A 21,180-nucleotide genomic window follows, 5' to 3' on the forward strand; every position below is an offset into this window, starting at 1 on the left:
GGCCACTGGCAGAGGGCAACTATAGCGCTGTATTTTCAGAGGCTCCTTCCTAATGCTCTTACCAACTACTACTTCATGTTACAAGCTACTACTTCTACCTAGTGCTCCCAGCTAATGCTCTTAACCGACTACTTCTACCAAATGTTTCTGCCTAAAGCTCCTGTCTAAACATTCCTGCCTACTACTTCTATCTAATGCTCCTACCATTTTGCCAAAAGGCAGGGCTACTGCTAAATGTATATACTTGCATATAATATTGTGATACTGTACTTTGTCAGACCAAGTGGCATTCCATGGTGGAAAGGATTTAGGCTATTTAAGATTTGGTGCTATTGAGTTACAGTTCTATTGTGTGCTTCTGACTAGCCTATGCCCTGAGTAACCCACTTTCACCCCAACTTTCTCATACATCAAACTGCATCTATTCATAGTTTGTTATATGAAGAGATGTTTCGGAATATAAAGTGATGTTAAACGTCAGAAAATGTGTTACCACAGTTTAATATTTCCTGATGGACATCAAGCACATGAATTCGGGAATGAACCTTTTAAAAGGCCAGAAAACCAAAAATAAGACATACCGAGCACTTGAAGCACTGGCTGTGGTAGTTGTTATTAAGGGCTTCTACCCATCGGTCACCAGCTTCAATTGGGAAACCACAGCCCACACATTTGGTCGTAAAAAGATCGTTCCAGTCTGTGTAAGATAAATAAAACTATGTACAAGGCCACTGGAAAGAATATCTTAGGCCCACTTTATCATCACAAAAGAAAATATAGATGCTGATACAGGTTTTTTGTACTCACTGTACTGCTATCTAATGTTTTGAAATGAGAGTTGTCAAATCAAATAACCACAACTGCATTGTGTGTAAAATAGTTTAAAATTGTTTTAATAATTAACCTCAGAATACTAAGATTTGACAGATAAGTTATAATGTGATGCTATTCAAATATAACCCACCTGCTTCACAATATGGCAATCCATCTTCCAGATAAAAGGCTCCAGAACCAAACACTTTACCACAATAGGCACAGCAGAAACATTCAGGATGGAATTGCTTGCCAACAGCATTAAGACAGTCCTAAGGTAAAAGAAAACTGATATCGCATGGACATAGAAAACCCCTTTTGTTAACTTTGAAATCATCTGAATTATTGCATGGACATAGAAAACCCATTTTGTTAACTTTGAAATCATTTGAATATAGTGCACAAAATTACTTTAAAAAATGAACCATCAACAGGAGCAACCAAACTGTAAAATTTGCATCTAGAAATTTCTCTGGAAAAATGTACACACACAAAACAAAAGTCATCATTCAAAGGAGATTGGATAAACAATCATCAAACTGGAAAAAATAAAATTTACATACCCCTTTCACCCTCTTGTCACATTTGCCACAGATCGGGGCAAAATATTTCTCATAACAGTCTTCACAGTAGAGGGAGCCTTGCTCCTCAACGAAGCCCATATCAATTAAAGCCTTGCGACAGCTTTCGGTGGAGCAAACAAAATGGTCTGGGCACCAGGTCTTGCCTAATGCAGAGACGAAGGGACCCCTGCAAAGTTCATTTTAATAGCATTATTAAATAATGTGGGTCTTTTAGTAAAATGATTTACTGATCATGTTGGAAAGTTACTACCAATTACAAGTTTTATTAACACAATAGTTTATTAAATTTCATAATAGATACTGCAGTATATCTCATTAATCAACCTATACCTTAAAGAAACAACCATGCAAAAGCACATTAAGCATTAAGTAGTAGTTAAGAAAGTGATATATGTAAGAAGCACTACTGTGATACTGATGGAACTAAATATGCATCATGTTGTGAAAAGTACGATAAAATCAAACAAGACATTTCACCATATCAGTAACAACTTTCTCCTGATAGGATAGTGCATCATGCTTTGGCTTTCATTTGTGAATCTTAAGTTAACTTTTTTCCAGAGAATCACTATTAGACTAAATCTCATGAAAGTGTTTTTCTCCAGTTTTATTTCTGTTAATAAGCTTGATATAAAAAGTACCATACAGTTATGAAGGTATTGTATAACAGTGCAGTTTGTATGATGGATTATGTTAGTATTACCATACCTGATGGGAGCGTTGCAGCCACGGCAGGACGGGTGCTCCTTGGTGGTGGTGGCAGCGGGCGTCACTGTGCCTGGCCACAGGGGACAACAAACATGACAAATGGTACACACACACAACATGCTCAAGACAACTGGGACCACACCTGCCCCACTACAAATACCTCTAGGCATATGATCACACCACCAACCTGATCTGGCGTGTGCAGTCAGCACATATGGGTATCCTTGCACTAGTAGAGGGGTTCATCACACCACGTCCACGACGAGGAGCAGTCCTCTGCCCACCAGTCTGGGCAACACCCCTCATTGAACTACCACCCAGATCTGGCATTGGTGTAGGCTTGGGCATACCCATGGATGGTGCCGGGGCGAAGACAGGAGCTGGAGCTGGAGCAGGGCCTGTGGGAGCGGGGGGCTTGGGGGCTGCAGGTTTTGGCATTGGGGCTGGAGCGGGTGCTGCAGCTGGACCTGGAGCAGGCTTAGGAGCAGGAGCTGGGGCAGAAATAGGGGCAGGGGCAAGTCTTGAGGGAGCTCCCGGAGCCGGGCCAGTTTTCTGGCCAGGTGGGATAACATGCTTGAAACCAACATTTGAAGATGGTACCTTTGGAACTGGCTTGGGAGCTACCACAGACTTATAACCACTAATGGGCTTTGAAGCAGCAGGTTTTGCAGCATTCTGTTTTGGAGGAGCAACCTTTGGAGTAGCAGGCTGTTTAGCAGAAAGTTGTGGGGTGGGGGCACACATGTTAACAGCTGGCATTGGTTCAGTAATAGGCACAGGTTTGGGGGGCTCTATTTTACCCTTGCCTGGTGTAGCAGGGATGTTGCATGCAGGTGGTGCAGCATGAACAGGAGCAGGGGCAGGCCTTGAGGCTGGGGCAGGGGCAGGCCTTGAGGCAGGTGCAGGGGCAGGCCTAGGGGCAGGGGCAGGCCTTGAGGCAGGTGCAGGGGCAGGCCTAGGGCAGGGGCAGGCCTTGAGGCAGGTGCAGGGCAGGCCTAGGGCAGGGGCAGGCCTTGAGGCAGGTGCAGGGCAGGCCTTGAGGCAGGTGCAGGGCAGGCCTAGGGCAGGGGCAGGCCTTGAGGCAGGTGCAGGGCAGGCCTAGGGCAGGGGCAGGCCTTGAGGCAGGTGCAGGGCAGGCCTTGAGGCAGGTGCAGGGCAGGCCTAGGGCAGGGGCAGGCCTTGAGGCAGGTGCAGGGCAGGCCTTGAGGCAGGTGCAGGGCAGGCCTAGGGCAGGGGCAGGCCTTGAGGCAGGTGCAGGGCAGGCCTAGGGCAGGGGCAGGCCTTGAGGCAGGTGCAGGGCAGGCCTAGGGCAGGGGCAGGCCTTGAGGCAGGTGCAGGGCAGGCCTAGGGCAGGGGCAGGCCTTGAGGCAGGTGCAGGGCAGGCCTAGGGCAGGGGCAGGCCTTGAGGCAGGTGCAGGGCAGGCCTTGAGGCAGGTGCAGGGCAGGCCTTGAGGCAGGTGCAGGGCAGGCCTTGAGGCAGGTGCAGGGCAGGCCTAGGGCAGGGGCAGGCCTTGAGGCAGGTGCAGGGCAGGCCTTGAGGCAGGTGCAGGGCAGGCCTAGGGCAGGGGCAGGCCTTGAGGCAGGTGCAGGGCAGGCCTAGGGCAGGGGCAGGCCTTGAGGCAGGTGCAGGGCAGGCCTTGAGGCAGGTGCAGGGCAGGCCTTGAGGCAGGTGCAGGGCAGGCCTTGAGGCAGGTGCAGGGCAGGCCTAGGGCAGGGGCAGGCCTTGAGGCAGGTGCAGGGCAGGCCTTGAGGCAGGTGCAGGGCAGGCCTAGGGCAGGGGCAGGCCTTGAGGCAGGTGCAGGGCAGGCCTTGAGGCAGGTGCAGGGCAGGCCTAGGGCAGGGGCAGGCCTTGAGGCAGGTGCAGGGGCAGGCCTAGGGCAGGGGCAGGCCTTGAGGCAGGTGCAGGGCAGGCCTAGGGCAGGGGCAGGCCTAGGGGCAGGGGCAGGCCTTGAGGCAGGTGCAGGGCAGGCCTAGGGCAGGGGCAGGCCTTGAGGCAGGTGCAGGGCAGGCCTAGGGCAGGGGCAGGCCTTGAGGCAGGTGCAGGGCAGGCCTTGAGGCAGGTGCAGGGCAGGCCTAGGGCAGGGGCAGGCCTTGAGGCAGGTGCAGGGCAGGCCTAGGGCAGGGGCAGGCCTTGAGGCAGGTGCAGGGCAGGCCTAGGGCAGGGGCAGGCCTTGAGGCAGGTGCAGGGCAGGCCTAGGGCAGGGGCAGGCCTTGAGGCAGGTGCAGGGCAGGCCTTGAGGCAGGTGCAGGGCAGGCCTAGGGCAGGGGCAGGCCTTGAGGCAGGTGCAGGGCAGGCCTAGGGCAGGGGCAGGCCTTGAGGCAGGTGCAGGGCAGGCCTTGAGGCAGGTGCAGGGCAGGCCTAGGGCAGGGGCAGGCCTTGAGGCAGGTGCAGGGCAGGCCTAGGGCAGGGGCAGGCCTTGAGGCAGGTGCAGGGCAGGCCTAGGGCAGGGGCAGGCCTTGAGGCAGGTGCAGGGCAGGCCTTGAGGCAGGTGCAGGGCAGGCCTAGGGCAGGGGCAGGCCTTGAGGCAGGTGCAGGGCAGGCCTTGAGGCAGGTGCAGGGCAGGCCTTGAGGCAGGTGCAGGGCAGGCCTAGGGCAGGGGCAGGCCTTGAGGCAGGTGCAGGGCAGGCCTAGGGCAGGGGCAGGCCTTGAGGCAGGTGCAGGGCAGGCCTAGGGCAGGGGCAGGCCTTGAGGCAGGTGCAGGGCAGGCCTAGGGCAGGGGCAGGCCTTGAGGCAGGTGCAGGGCAGGCCTAGGGCAGGGGCAGGCCTTGAGGCAGGTGCAGGGCAGGCCTTGAGGCAGGTGCAGGGCAGGCCTAGGGCAGGGGCAGGCCTTGAGGCAGGTGCAGGGCAGGCCTTGAGGCAGGTGCAGGGCAGGCCTAGGGCAGGGGCAGGCCTTGAGGCAGGTGCAGGGCAGGCCTTGAGGCAGGTGCAGGGCAGGCCTAGGGCAGGGGCAGGCCTTGAGGCAGGTGCAGGGCAGGCCTAGGGCAGGGGCAGGCCTTGAGGCAGGTGCAGGGCAGGCCTTGAGGCAGGTGCAGGGCAGGCCTAGGGCAGGGGCAGGCCTTGAGGCAGGTGCAGGGCAGGCCTAGGGCAGGGGCAGGCCTTGAGGCAGGTGCAGGGCAGGCCTAGGGCAGGGGCAGGCCTTGAGGCAGGTGCAGGGCAGGCCTAGGGCAGGGGCAGGCCTTGAGGCAGGTGCAGGGCAGGCCTTGAGGCAGGTGCAGGGCAGGCCTAGGGCAGGGGCAGGCCTTGAGGCAGGTGCAGGGCAGGCCTTGAGGCAGGTGCAGGGCAGGCCTTGAGGCAGGTGCAGGGCAGGCCTAGGGCAGGGGCAGGCCTTGAGGCAGGTGCAGGGCAGGCCTAGGGCAGGGGCAGGCCTTGAGGCAGGTGCAGGGCAGGCCTAGGGCAGGGGCAGGCCTTGAGGCAGGTGCAGGGCAGGCCTATTTGCAAAATATCTGCCATAAGTTTGATTGTGGAATGTAGGCAGTTCTGCAAAAGTTGTCAAATTTAACTTTTACTGTTGCTTTATCAAAATTGGGCTCACCTTGTAGAAAATCTATTCATTTGCAATCTCAGCAGGTTAGCAAAAACACATTAATGCATTCAACTTCTCTCCATACACACATTACTAATATCCCAACAATGATCAGCAGTTGATGATAAACAAAGGAGTGTGGTAAATTACAAGGAAGATGTTAGTCAGGCTGGGCAGTGGTCGTGTCAGAGCCAAAAAGCAATTCGCCCCATCGACTCATTCACAGCTGGACACCTTAATGCTCCATACTACCTTACACCAAAATCACTCACTACATTGGTCTTTTAATGCAGGCAAATCCAGGTTTCTCAGGAGTAACTTATAAAAAGTAAATTAAGAGACCTCCAGCAAATAATACTTCCTGTTGGTATGCAGTTAATCTTGACCGCTGATCTGTTAAATTTAATACTTCCATGACTGGATAAATGTTTCTTTAGTTTCAGGTCCAACATACAAGTTGGAGTGTTGAACTAAATGACCAAATAGCTTTTCAGGCAGCAAGGGTATTTCAGAATGGCATAAACGTTTCATACAAATTATGGTAAGCATGTGAAATAAATATATACCATACTAGAATGTTTGAACTGAAAAACTATATTTCTATGGCACTTTACAACTATTTATATCATTGTAAAATTAAGTAATTAGTGTTACAACAAAATACAATCACAAAAGATAAAAATGCCATCTTATAAAAAAGTATATCTAAATTTACAGATTTAGTCAAAATGAAAGCCTTGACTGAAGTTCTGATTAGGATGTAATATGATAACCCCATGGAAGTTTAGCGACTCCTTAATATTATCTGTAACTTTTTTTTTATACCTAAATGCTTTCCCATCTTTAGTGAAGAAGCTCCTGAACATTGGCCTCATTTGCAAACATCATTTCTAATTGTCATATATTACATACAGAAACCAGAGACTACAATCTATAGCCAAGTTCCACAGACAACAATGTATATTTTCCTTCATATGCCTTAGTTCAATCCATTGACAGCATGTTTCCCCTGATTCTTTCTTCCAACCCTTGTCTTTCACCCTCCTAAAAATTTTTTTAGGAACAATGACAGGAATTTATTAATGCCAACCATTTAACCAGTTAAAATTGTTTCACTCCTGCTAGCTTCACCTGGATTTGCCAAACCTCTATTTTTTACCTACTTCACTAGCTGTCGCATTCTAATTCAGAAACATCTGCTCTAACAATAATGGTTCATTAACAGGCAGATTAATACATCTAGTACAGTGTTACACGGCAATTTGATTATGCACACTTACGGAATATTGAGTTGCGCGTTACACTTTGAAGATTACTGTATTACAATTGTTTGACCAATGGATATATGTCAGTTTTGAAGGAAGCAAGTCATACTGCATAAAATATCAAAAAATGTATGTTCACAAAAAACCATGCAAAAGGATATTCTCAAAAAAAGAAAAAAATACTGTATATCAATATGAACTGAGAAAAAACCTAAATGCTGGACTGGACATCATTAGTGGGGTATTAACTATTTATGTCAAGTGTGAAAGATCATATAACTGTTGCAAAACTGTTTACTGAAGGGGTCAAACAAATGATGTGAGAACATAAGCACCATTACACAAATCTGACAAGATCAAGGGACATTATTATCCAACACGTGTACACATCACAAAGTGTATAATATATATATATATATATATATATATATATATATATATATATATATATATATATATATATATAATTACCCTCGGACCAATTTTTATGAGAGTTCTGGTGTTACCCAAGACCTCTGTAAAAGTTTACACTGAAATTCTTTGATGAAATTGTACTCCCAATGATACAGCCTCACCAAAGGCGAATTTTCTCTGGTGTAACCTGGAGCAGGCAGATAGGAACAGTTCCATGCTGCACTCCACCCAGGAACTGGGATAGCACTTGCCATCAAATCATACTGTTCTCTGATACCACAAAAGTTCATAGACAACAATTATACCCTAGAAATACAATCCATGAGAATAAAACTTCACAGGACCAACTGTGACATAATCAACATCTAGATAACTTGGCCCTCCACATGCTTCCCACATATGCTACCAACTGCAAAACCTTAATAGCATGACCAGCATCTATCCCTGTGGGGATTTCGATACCGACCATTCCACTTGCCACAACATTCACTCATGACTCCCAAGGTCAGCTATGCATTAAACAACTGCAACCTCTCAATATCAACCTATTACACCAAACTCCCAGACCACAACAGACAACGCCATCAGACATCACAATGTAATCACCAGCAGTACACACTAGGACCAACTGGAACATGCTACACGAACTGTACTCTGACCACTTGCCCATCAAAAAACCCATTATATATATATATATATATATATATATATATATATATATATATATATATATATATATATATATATTCCTATGAGTCCACGGGGAAAAATGAAACACGATAAGTTCCCAGGTGCACTTTCGTGTAATAATCACCAGAGGGGATACGTCCCTTTGTTGTATATCAGCTGACATATTTCTTTCTCGTATCTCCCCTGATGATGTGATTATTATACGAAAGTGCACTTAGGTATCTCCCATGATGTGATTATTATACGAAAGTGCACTTAGGAACTTACCGGTTCATTTTTCCCCGTGGACTCCGGGTTATACTTGATTACGCGCAAAATTGTGATCATTTCCTATATATATATATATATATATATATATATATATATATATATATATATATATATATATATATATATAAGTTACTCTTCCACTTTGATGTACCATTGGAAATACAATCTGGGTGTAGAAGCAAGTGACTGACGTAATAGGTCTTGGGTAAGTTACTGTATTATTAGATTATCTGTCCTGGCGGTGGGCCAAGCATGGTCCGGCCCCTTTGTCATTTCTTGCCCCTCCCATTCCCTACATCAGAATGGTCACCGTTGGGTTACCACCATTTAACAAGCCGCGGCATTTACCGATGAAAACTCGCTCTCTGAGGCTTTGGTACTCCTAATTAAATAAGTTATAGACAGCATTTGCCCAGGGTAGTTCATTGCTCTTCTCCCCGGTATCGTGCGAAAACTGTGACCTCTCGTCACGCGTCAGCTATTTAGCTTGATCAGCTTAGGAACCTACCCTTATATGCAACCCATGCGCATGCCCACTTGTTCTTTAATCGTTTACTACGCATGTGCACTTGTCCCGCTGTCATTTATATTGCAGGTCAGAAATTTCACACAAAACTGGAATCACCTTCAACCCTCCTATTTGTCGTATGTAAACTGCAGCAACCCAAGGAACACTTAACATCCTGACCTCAGACTTGAGTCTTGGAATCTTACGCCCTACTCGTCAAAATGGATGGTCTTGCTTTCTGACATTTAAACAAAGCTACCATTCTGGTCTTAACATTTCCCAACATGCATCACACATTTCTTATGTCTATGCACTCTCACTTACCTCTCCTTAACTAATTATCAATTTTAGAATTCAAACTAATTTACTATGTAAAGAGAGGGCCTCTAAAGCGAGAGGGGTCATGATTTTCCTTTCATTTTACTTTAATGTATGAACAAACCTGATTCTTTTGACAGGGACTGGAACTTTCACTACACAAAATCTGCCTTAAACAAATCTGGCCTTATTAAGTTTGGATACATTACGTTAATTTACCCAAGGAAGTGTCTAACAAGGGTATATGCATTAACATTCACAGAAAGCAAGTCACTGGTAAATCTTGTTGGGCCCTTTTGTAAAAACGCTGAAATAATCCCAACTAACCATTCTGGTCTTAGGAAGGTAACGCATATACCGGTTGGCTTTACATTTTACGATAACATTCTTGTAAATTACCAAACACCTCTTTTAAGGAAACAAAACTTGGTTCACGTAGAATTCTTTGGATAAGGATAAGAAAAAATAAATTCTCAGTATTTTTGGGCTTACAATTATATTCATGATTGTAAAAACCTATCGGCTAAACAATTCTTTGGCCTGACAAGTCTCAAAATCCATTAAGCCAACACTCGGTTAAATAAAACAAGATTGGAAAACAAGTTCCTGTAATATCTTGAAAACGCTCTCTTTAAATTTTCAAACCAACCGGGACTAGATATTGTTTCTTAAAGTTTTCGAAACTAAATTCCAAGTTTGCCCAGAGAATTCTAAACTGTTCAGAACTTAAAAAGAATTAAGTATCCTTAGGCAGTTTATTGTTTTATGGTGACCAAACCTCACGGACAATTGTATGCCAGACATCACGGTTGGCTATTTATACCTTACCATACGTCATGTACCCATCTATCGACGACCAACCCAACGGGAGATGGATAAACAGCTGGGTTGGCTAAGAGCCGACTACCCCTTGCAAGATTCAAACCTTTGCAGGCCCAAGCGAGTCGGCTGATCACCAAGCCATTTAGTCTTTACGTGAGTTGAAAAAAAAAAAAAAATGGACTTGTTAATCCTTGGAAACGTACCTTATACAAGACCATTTCTGTAACAACCAACATTGTAAAATTTGACTCCTCTGAGGAACCCGGATGAATTAAAAAAAAAAAAAAACACCTTTCATCCCAGATTTTCTTTCAAAATAAGATAGGATCGAGTGACTACAAATAGCTTTAATATGGACTTTCATGTGAAAATACTTCAAATTACAACAGAACCGAAATTTGGCCGTCAGCAGATTTAACATTAATTGAGGCACTTCAGCTGCCTCTACCAAGAACCGATGAGGGGTGAGGAGATCTGTGTTAGGTGCCAGGGATCTCATTCTAGGCTTTTACCGGTTGACGCAGCCAGTGATAAGAGGCCAAGAACACTTGACATACTAACTCGCCTTCTCCCGCTACTTTAAATTTTTACACCTACTTATAATTTTCTGACTTTCTTATCCCAGAAGCAAGCAGGTTGTGGATGAATTAACAATATATAAAAATCATATTAATCTTCTGATTGAAAACGTGAACATGGATAATTATAACATGAAAGCCGAACCCAACCCATGACAAAAAGTTAACTGAAAAAAAGAGGGACCACTTGTAATACTTGGCAGTTATATATCGCCCAGCTACTTGGCTGACAGAACGTCATGGGCTTGTACCCTGGGTATGTACCCTACAGGAAACTTCTAGTATAGTTCCGCACGCCATTTTCGTTGATGTATCAAGTGAAAATGCAGCCACCTACAGTGATCTCGTGCTTCATCGAAAAAAAAAACTAAATCTGAAGCATCGAAATTGGCATTGAGCAAATATCTATTTACTCAGATTAGTATAAATTACTTCAGCTAGTGTTCCTTCATGACGGGGGAGCCACATAACACCAAGATCCCATTACCCCACCCACCAGCCAGGACCCCACCACCATCATTATGCCAAAACAAAAATTTCAACGTACTGCACTCTTATCATGTATCAATATAATCATATAACCTTAAGCTAGTCCTTACATTACTCAGGAGCAGCAGGTGAAGCAAGGCCAGCTGCACACGGTAGATTACGTATGTCTGACCCCCTTTGAGTATCCAGAGGTCAACTTGAAAGTATTTTCAAAACCTTACAACTGCACGACTGGCCTGGGTCAGCAGCTAGTAGAGACCTGTGATATCACCCTACAGCCGGGCTGCTTCACCTGCTACTCCACATCTAAGTTAACACAGTACCTTTCTTGGGAATGTGCGACCGCACATCCACGCTTCCAGCAGGGGCACCAAATGGTGCCTTCTGGGGCATGGGGGCCGCCGGACCTTTGATTACGGTGGTGGATGGAGGGGCCGCCATGGGCGCTGCGGGGGCCAGGATAGGGGCAGGAGCTGGGGCGGGGACCAGCGGCGGCTGCAACATTGAAAGAACACGTTAGTACTAAATACACATTTAAGCTAGCCGGGGCCGCCTCCACGCGCCGGACATGGAGGGCGGGGGAGGCGACCCCTTCAACTATGTGACTAGTTGCTGAAGGCGGGGAATCATGACATAGGCCAACACTACTAAACCAATGTTCTCTGTCCACACTACGCTAATCAAACTCAAGAAAACAATACATGATGCTCGGGGCGGGTTAGTTGCTGTCTGGTGGCCAGTGATCCCACCACTAAGACTTAATTGATTCACTTGATCTGGGAACACCGAGCAAGGGTTACTGTGTGGAGCAGCGTGTGTATGGACGCTGAGCTATGATGGACTATGGCACTGGCCCAGCCAGTATCATGCGCGGGGGACATGCGCCACTCTACCTCCATTAGTGGGGCGGCAACTACGGGCTCGGGGGACGCCTGGGGGGACGGAGCCCCTCCAAGCTCCCCCGCCTCGTGAGCTGCCGCCGGAGTCTCCTCGACAAATGGTGCGGCATCTTCCAAAATGGGTTCCGGCTCTGCTGCGACTGCGGGCTCTGCTGCGACTGCGGGCTCTGCTGCGATTGCAGGCTCTGCTTCGACTGCAGGCTCTGCTGCGGCTGCGGGCTCTGCTGCGGCTGCGGGCTCTGTCTGCGGCTCTGATATAGCCTCTGATTCTGTTACAACGTCTGGCTCTACTATAGCCTCAGTCTCGTTCTGTGAGACAGCCTCAACCTCTGGCTCAGGTTCGGGAATGGCATCGAGCTGCGGCTCAGCGGCTGCTGGCGGCGGCGGAGGCGTAGCATCATCTTGCGTAATGGTAGCGTCGTCAGGTACTGGTGAAGCCTCATGCTGAGGCTCGGCAGGAACGCCCTCGGCCTGAAAGTACCGCGGGAGGCGGATGCTGGTGACACAACGCGGCGTAACAACCACAACTAGACTACAAACACACGTGCACGGGGGGACGGTCATGCATCGGGACGACACACATTTTACCTTACCAGGCGAGCAGGCAGGCAGGGCAGCTGGTGACCTATTTACCAGCTGTCTCGTCTACTGGACGCTGCCCACCATCACCTCACCGTGGGAGACATTTCCTCCCACTTCCCCTCCACAACTTAACATTACCTTCAGTACGTGATGCAAGCCGCATCTCGTTTCCTCAAGCATATCTTATCATAGCCTAAACAAGGTGAACTGCTGGGTGTGTCCTTGGCAGGTGTATGCACCATGTATATCATCTACAACATGGACATGATGTAGTCTAGTCCCATGTACCTCCAGGATGTAACCTAACCGTGTTGGTGAGTGCGACATCATTAATTTTGCTGTGGGCAGCCTAGGATGTGTTATGTAACTCTGCTACTTGTCTTTTTCTGCGTACAGAATATCCTTGTTAATCTGCCTGTATCCCAGTTATGTATGTTTACTCCCACTAAATGTATTCTTTTTAATTAAGATGTGCGCTTTTTAATTCTATTCGCCTTAAAATTTGTATGCCTATCTTCATGCACGGTATACCTACACTCATCAAAACATGCCGTGCATAAAACATAATCCTTGAACATAAAAGTTGCTCATATATCTGTATAACTGCTTACACTAAGGTACGCCAAAGTGCAAACTGGTAAACGCGAGCACACATGCAATTATTATGTACATGTATTGGTAGCCCTATGTATGTGCACATATACAAATTAATGTATGTATATGCATGTTAATTCATAGTGGTAAGGGTACAAGTATAGGGTAATTTTTGTGCATGTATGGCAATGAATGTAACATGAAATGCATGCGTGCATTTTCCCTCAATTTGTGCCAGACACAAAGGAATCTTTTCTTCAGCTTGCCATACACAAGGTGCCAATGCTGAAATATTTTCTTTCAGACTTCATTGACACAAGAAGCCAGTCGAAATGTATGCAAGACAAACTCCACAGAACACATATAAACAAACGTTTCTGGAACCTCTTTACGGTGTATAAATTCATCACAAAACAAAGGATGGCGAACATGAAGCACTACTGACTGTGATGCCATAATCAGAAACATTACTGCTGTTGATATAGACCAAAAAGTCGCCCCCAAAATTTGTCAGCCATTAAAAATGAGACTTAAGACAATTTTTTTCTTATAGCTAATGCTTTAAAGTTTGTAATTACCTTTTCAATCATCGAGGGCTTTCAAACATTTATCAAATTTCATTATTGTTAGGCAATCACATGAACCTTTTATGGGAATCTACAGCTTTTGGACACACCAGAAGCAGTAGCATAAGTTCTGAGGGCCAAAATTTCCTCGAAAACGCTGTACTCTTCTTCTTGGGCTAACATTGATACCACCACGTTGAAGGTAACTTGGCTTGCTGGTAATATGCAGCAAAAAAAATTGGTCATGCGAAATTTGTATACAAAATACGTGACCCACAGACCCTTTCTGATATATTTCCCCCTTGGGAACACATTTCTGGTGAATCACTGTCCACTGATGAGCAGTGAAATCAGTCACACGAGCAGAACAGCTCTGCTGTTCCTGCCCATTAGGTCAAAACAAGCAAGTCTCCTAACTTTGCCTACGCAGGAAAAAATAAAAAAAGTGAACGCAGCAGCGAACAGCAAGAAGTGACCTTCAAAGGTAACGATGAAGTACTACTGGTGGCCTTCAGCGGTCAAAATGCTGACAAATACGATACGGTCGGGCATGCTGCCATATATATATATATATATATATATATATATATATATATATATATATATATATATATATCGTCATACTTAATCGCTGTCTCCCGCGTTAGCGAGGTAGCACAAAGAAACAGACGAAAGAACTGCCCAACCCACACACATACACATGTACATACATAAACGCCTACACACGCACATATACGTACCTATACATTTCAACGTATACATATATACACATGTACATACTCATACTTGCTGCCTTCATCCATTCCTGTCGCCACCCCGCCACACATGAAACTGCATACACACACACCGCACCCAAGGAAGCGCTAGGAAAAGACAACAAAGGCCACATTCGATCACACTCAGTCTCTAGTTGTCATGTGTAATGCAGAGAAACCACAGCTCCCTTTCCACATACAGGCCCCACAAACCTTCCATGGTTTACCCCAGACACTTCACATGCCCTGGTTCAATCCACTGACAGAATATTGACTCCGGTATACCACATCGTTCCAATCCACTATTCCTTGCATGCCTTTCATCCTCCTGTACGTTCAGGCCCTGATCACTCAAAATCTTTTTCACTTCATCCCTCAACCTCCAACTTGGTCTCCCACTTCTTGTTCCCTCGACCTCTGACATATATATCCTCTTTGTCAATCTTTCCTCACTCATTCGCTCCATGTGACCAAACCATTTCAACATACCCTCTTCTGCTTTCTCAACCACACTCTTTTTATCACCACACATCTTTCTTACCCTTTCATTACCTACTCAATCAAACCACCTCACACCACAGACTGTCCTCAAACATTTCATTTCCAACACATTCACCCTCTTCCACACAACCCTATCCATAGCCCATGCCTCGCAACCATATAACATTGTTGGAACCACTATTCCTTCAAACATACCCATTTTTGCTCTCCGAGATAATGTTCTTGCCTTCAGCACACAACTGACTCACTTCCTAAGCCCTCTCATCCACAACAGACTGCATACTTCCCCCTCTCTCCAAAACTATTGCATTCACCTCCCTAACAACTCCATCCATAAACAAATTAAACAACAATGGAGACAAAATGCGCCCCTGCCACAAACTGACATTCACTGGGAACCAATCACTTTCCTCTCTTCCTACTTGTACACGTGCCTTACATCCTTGATAAAAACTTCACTGCTTCTAGCAGCTTACCTCCCACACCATATACTCTTAATACCTTCCACAGAGCATCTCTATCAACTTTCTCATATGCCTTCTCCAGATCCATATATGCTACATACAAATCCATCTGTTTTTCTAAGCATTTCTCACATACATTCTTCAAAGCAAACACCTGATCCACACATCCCCTACCAATTCTGAAACCACACTGCTCTTCCCCAATCTGATGCTCTGTACATGCCTTCACCCTCTCAATCAATACCCTCCTATATAGTTTCCCAGGAATACTCAACAAACTTATACCTCTGTAATTTGAGCACTCACCTTTATTCCCTTTGCCTTTGTACAATGGCACTATGCATGCATTCTGACTATCCTCAGGCACTTCACCATGAACCATACATATACTGAGTATCCTTACCAATCAGTCTACAACACAGTCACCCCCTTTTTTAATAAATTCCACTGCAGTACCGTCCAAACCCGCCACCTTGCCGGCTTTCATCTTCCGCAAAGCTTTCACTACCTCTTATCTGTTTACCAAACCATTCTCCCTGACCCTCTCACTTCGCACACCACCTTGACCAAAACATCCTATATCTACCACTCTATCATCAAACACATTCAACAAACCTTCAAAATACTCACTCCATCTCCTTCTCACATCACCACTACTTGTTATTACCTCCCCATTAGCCCCCTTCACCGATGTTCCCTTGTCTTACGCATTTTATTTACTTCCTTCCAAAACATCTTTTTCTCCGTGAAATTTAATGACACTCTCTCAACCCAACTCTCATTTGCCCTTTTTCATCTCTTGCACCTTTCTCTTGACCTCCTGCCTCTTTCTTTTATACATCTCCCAGTCATTTGCACTACTTTCCTGCAAAAATCATCCAAATGCCTCTCTTTTCTTTCACTTACAATCTTACTTCTTCACCCCACCACTCACTGCCTTTTCTAATCTGCCCGCCTCTCACCTTTCTCATGCCACAGGCATCTTTTGTGCAAGCCATCACTGCTTCCCTAAATACATCCCATTCCTCCCCCACTCCCCTTGCATCATTTGCTCTCACCTTTTTTCTTCTGCACTCAATCTCTCTTGGTACTTCCTCATACAAGTCTCCTTTCCCAGCTCACTTACTCTCACCACTCTCTTCACCCAACATTCTCAATTCTTTTCTGAAAACCTCTACAGATCTTCACCTTCGCCTCCACAAGATAATGATCAGACAACCCCTCTCAGCACATTAACATCCAAAAGTGTCTCTTTCACATGCCTATCAATTAACACGTAATCCAATAAAGTTCTCTGACCATCTCTCCAACTTACATACATATACTTATGTATCTCTCTTTTTAAACCAGGTATTCCCAATCACCAGTTGTTTTTCAGCACGCAAATCTACAAGCTCTTTTCTATTTCCATTTACAACACTGAACACCCCATGTACACCAATTATACCCTCAACAGCCACGTTACTGACCTTCGCATTCAAATCACCCATCACTATAACCCGTTCTCGTGCATCAAGGCTCTTATATATATATATATATATATATATTCACGAGAAATGGCGAATAGTATGAAAGAAAATATATATATATATATATATATATATATATATATATATATATATATATATATATATATATATATATATATATATATATATATTTCTTTCTTTCAAACTATTCGCCATTTCCCGCATTAGCGAGGTAGCGTTAAGAACAGAGGACCGGGCCTTTGAGGGAATACCCTCACCTGGCCCAATTCTCTGTTCCTTCTTTTGAAAAAAAAAAACAAAAAAACAAAAACAAAAACGAGAGGGGAGGATTTCCAGCCCCCCGCTCCCTCCCCTTTTAGTCGCCTTCTACGACACGCAGGGAATACGTGGGAAGTATTCTTAATCCCCTATCCCCAGGGATAGTATATATATATATATTTTTTTTTTTGCTTTGTCGCTGTCTCCCGCGTTTGCGAGGTAGCGCAATATATATATATATATATATTTTTTTTTTGTCATACTATTCGCTATTTCCCGCGATAGCGAGGTAGCGTTAAGAACAGAGGACTGGGCCTTTGAGGGAATATCCTCACCTGGACCTCTTCTCTGTTCCTTCTTTTGGAAAAAAAAAAAATGTAAATGTAAACGTACAGATGTAAGCATTATGGATAACGATATAAACCTATGGTGTGTGTAAAGCGATGTGTATAAACACAGCTGCTAAAACACCAAAGGTACAAGAACATTTTTCATTACATTTCCCAAGGACCACTTTCCTGGGGTTCCTGCAGTATCAATATCCACCGATGATGTCTTTCTACTTGCCGTTATCTAAAGAAGGCAAAATTAGGTAATCGTGTGTGTATTACCAAACTCCACCTGCCTCAGGGAGTGTAAAGCCACCTTCGGTGAGGATATCACAAGAAGCACGGCAAAAAAGAAATTCTCATTCCAGAAGTAATCATATTTTCTTGCTACTAGAAGTGGCGCAGGCCAGAGATATAGGAAACTTAAGAAAGGCCCTGGGTGGTACTATTACCCTTTCACAAATTTTCCCGGAGTAATTCATATACATACATGTGTGTGTGTAAATATGTTTCTCAGAACATAGATTAACCTAAGTTTGCAACACGAGAAATGTGAGGTCATCGAGGATGATCTATGCCCTGCTCCCCTTATCTTTTCCTTTGTTCATTTGCCGGCCCTACCTAGTGGCGGCTAGTGTATCATTCTGGTTCTTTCAGTCCTGACAATGTAATTATACGAAAGCTATTTCCACGCGGTTTTACTTGCATTTGCATATTATATATATATATATATATATATATATATATATATATATATATATATATATATATATATATATATATATATATATTCCTATGTGTCCACGGGGAAAATGAAACACGATAAGTTCCCAAGCGCAAAGTCTTGGACAATTGCATGTTTACCAAATGGCGTCCTAGCTTCGTCTATTCGATGTATATCAACTGACTGTTATATTTCTCTCGTGTCTCCCCTGATGATGTGATTATTACACGAAAGTGCACTTGGGAACTTATCGTGTTTCATTATCCTGTGGACTCATAGGAATATCTTGATCACACACAAAATTGTGATCCTTTCCAATATATATATATATATATATATATATATATATATATATATATATATATATATATATATAGACAGCGACAAAGCAACAAAAAAAAAATATATATATGTATATATATATATATATATATATATATATATATATATATATATATATATATATATTCCCTAGGGGTAGGGGAGAAAGAATACTTCCCACGTATTCCCTGCATGTCGTAGAAGGCAACTAAAAGGGGAGGGAGCAGGGGTCTGGAAATCCTCCCGTCTCTTTTTTAATATTCCAAAAGAAGGAACAGAGAATGGGGCTAAGTGAGGATTTCCCTCAAAGGCTCAGTCCTCTGTTCTTAACACTACCTCGCTAACATGGGAAATGGCGAATAGTATGAAATATATATATATATATATATATATATATATATATATATATATATATATATATATATATATATATATATACACACACACACAGTATATGCACAAAATCATAAGACACGTGTTAATACACGAAAGTGCTCAGGATCTTGTGTTTCCTTTTCCACATGGTTTTTTCAGCACATATTATATATATGGAAGCGGAAGTGGATCATAGGGTGGGGGAGGGGGTGAAAATTCTGGGAGCCTTGAAGAATGTGTGGAAGTCGAGAACATTATCTCGGAAAGCAAAAATGGGTATGTTTGAAGGAATAGTGGTTCCAACAATGTTGTATGGTTGCGAGGCGTGGGCTATGGATAGAGTTGTGCGCAGGAGGATGGATGTGCTGGAAATGAGATGTCTGAGGACAATGTGTGGTGTGAGGTGGTTTGATCGAGTAAGTAACGTAAGGGTAAGAGAGATGTGTGGAAATAAAAAGAGCATGGTTGAGAGAGCAGAAGAGGGTGTTTTGAAATGGTTTGGGCACATGGAGAGAATGAGTGAGGAAAGATTGACCAAGAGGATATATGTGTCGGAGGTGGAGGGAACGAGGAGAAGAGGGAGACCAAATTGGAGGTGGAAAGATGGAGTGAAAAAGATTTTGTGTGATCGGGGCCTGAACATGCAGGAGGGTGAAAGGAGGGCAAGGAATAGAGTGAATTGGAGCGATGTGGTATACCGGGGTTGACGTGCTGTCAGTGGATTGAATCGGGGCATGTGAAGCGTCTGGGGTAAACCATGGAAAGCTGTGTAGGTATGTATATTTGCGTGTGTGGACGTATGTATATACATGTGTATGGGGGTGGGTTGGGCCATTTCTTTCGTCTGTTTCCTTGCGCTACCTCGCAAACGCGGGAGACAGCAACAAAGCAAAAAAAATATATATATATATATATATATATATATATATATATATATATATATATATATATATATATATATAGTATAAACCTGTTGGCATGTGTAGAGTATGGATGCAAGCAAATGACGCTTTTTCTATTCCTGGCATTGCCTCACAAACGCGAGAGACTACGAATATATCAAAATGGTGCGAGTGTGTGTTGTCAATGGATTGAACCAGGGCATGTGAAGTGTCTGGGGTAAACCATGGAAAGTTTTGCGGGGCCTGGATGTGGAAAGAGAGCTGTGGTTTTGGTACACTACACATGACAGCTAAAGAGTGGGAACGAATGTGGCTTTTGTTGTCTTTTCCTAGCACTACCTTGCGTGCATGCAAGAGGAGGGGGGTGCCATTTCATGTGTGGTGGGGAGGCGACGGATATGGATGAATGCAGCAAGTATGAAAATGTATAAGTGTATATATGTATATGTCTGTAAATGTATGTGCATGTGTGGGCATTTTTATATATATGTAAATATATATGTGCATGTGTGAGCATTTATATATATATATATATATATATATATATATATATAAACCATGTAAAGGTCTGTGGGGCCTGGATGTGTGGATAGGGAGCTGTGGTTTCAGTGCATTACACTTAGACAACTAGAGACTGTGAACAAATGCGGCCTTATTTGTCTGTTTTCCTATTGCTATCTCGCTGAAGCAGGGGGTTGTGATGCTGTTTGCTGTGGGAAAGGGTAGTGCCATGAATGGATGAAGGCAAGCAAGCATGGATATGTACATGTGCATATGTCTACGTATATATATGTAAATGTTGATATGGATATGTGCGTGTATGGTTTAAATATATATATATTTCTTTCTTTTTTTCTTTCATACTATTCGCTATTTCCCGCAATAGCGAGGTAGCATTAAGAACAGAGGACTGGGCCTTTGAGGGAATATCCTCACCTGGCCCCCTTCTCTGTTCCTTCTTTTGGAAAAAAAATATATATATATATATATATTTTCTTTTTCAAACTATTTGCCATTTCCCGCGTTAGCGAGGTAGCGTTTAGAACAGAGGACTGGGCCTTTTTTGGAATATCCTCACTTGGCCCCGTCTGTTCCTTCTTTTGGAAAATTAAAAAAAAAAAAAAAACCCAGAGGGGAGGATTTCCAGCCCCCCGCTCCCTCCCCTTTTAGTCGCCTTCTACGACACGCAGGGAATACGTGGGAAGTATTCTTAATCCCCTATCCCCAGGGATATATATATATATATATATATATATATATATATATATATATATATATATATATATATATATTATGTATGTATGTGTGTGTGTGTGTGTGTGTGTGTGTGTGGGTGGGTGGGTGGGTGGGTGGGTGGGTGGGTGGGTGGGTGGGTGGGTGGGTGGGTGGGTGGGGGGGGGGGGGGTGGGGGGGGAGTGCATGGGCCATTCTTCATCT

The 21,180-nt window shown here is 44.5% G+C and overlaps 1 protein-coding gene across 25 annotated transcripts in view; it reads right to left on the reverse strand.

The window, feature by feature from the left end:
- Positions 1-21,180, reverse strand: part of Zasp52 (Z band alternatively spliced PDZ-motif protein 52) — a 156,906-nt gene that overhangs the window by 3,456 nt on the left and 132,270 nt on the right. For 19 of the 25 annotated variants that reach the window (XM_071695214.1, XM_071695206.1, XM_071695208.1 and 16 more), the window contains 6 exons: positions 11,877-12,353; positions 11,307-11,478; positions 2,293-2,596; positions 1,377-1,563; positions 965-1,085; positions 582-697 (listed from right to left, as the gene is read on the reverse strand). In XM_071695214.1, coding sequence (XP_071551315.1) covers positions 582-697; positions 965-1,085; positions 1,377-1,563; positions 2,293-2,596; positions 11,307-11,478; positions 11,877-12,353 — 1,377 coding nt within the window. Of the gene's footprint in view, positions 1-581; positions 698-964; positions 1,086-1,376; positions 1,564-2,105; positions 2,176-2,292; positions 2,597-11,306; positions 11,479-11,876; positions 12,354-21,180 lie in introns of all 25 variants that reach the window. The other 6 variants (XM_071695223.1, XM_071695219.1, XM_071695217.1 and 3 more) reach the window with 3 other exon arrangements.

This window comes from Panulirus ornatus, chromosome 58, assembly GCF_036320965.1.
Source record: "Panulirus ornatus isolate Po-2019 chromosome 58, ASM3632096v1, whole genome shotgun sequence".
NCBI lineage: Eukaryota > Metazoa > Arthropoda > Malacostraca > Decapoda > Palinuridae > Panulirus > Panulirus ornatus.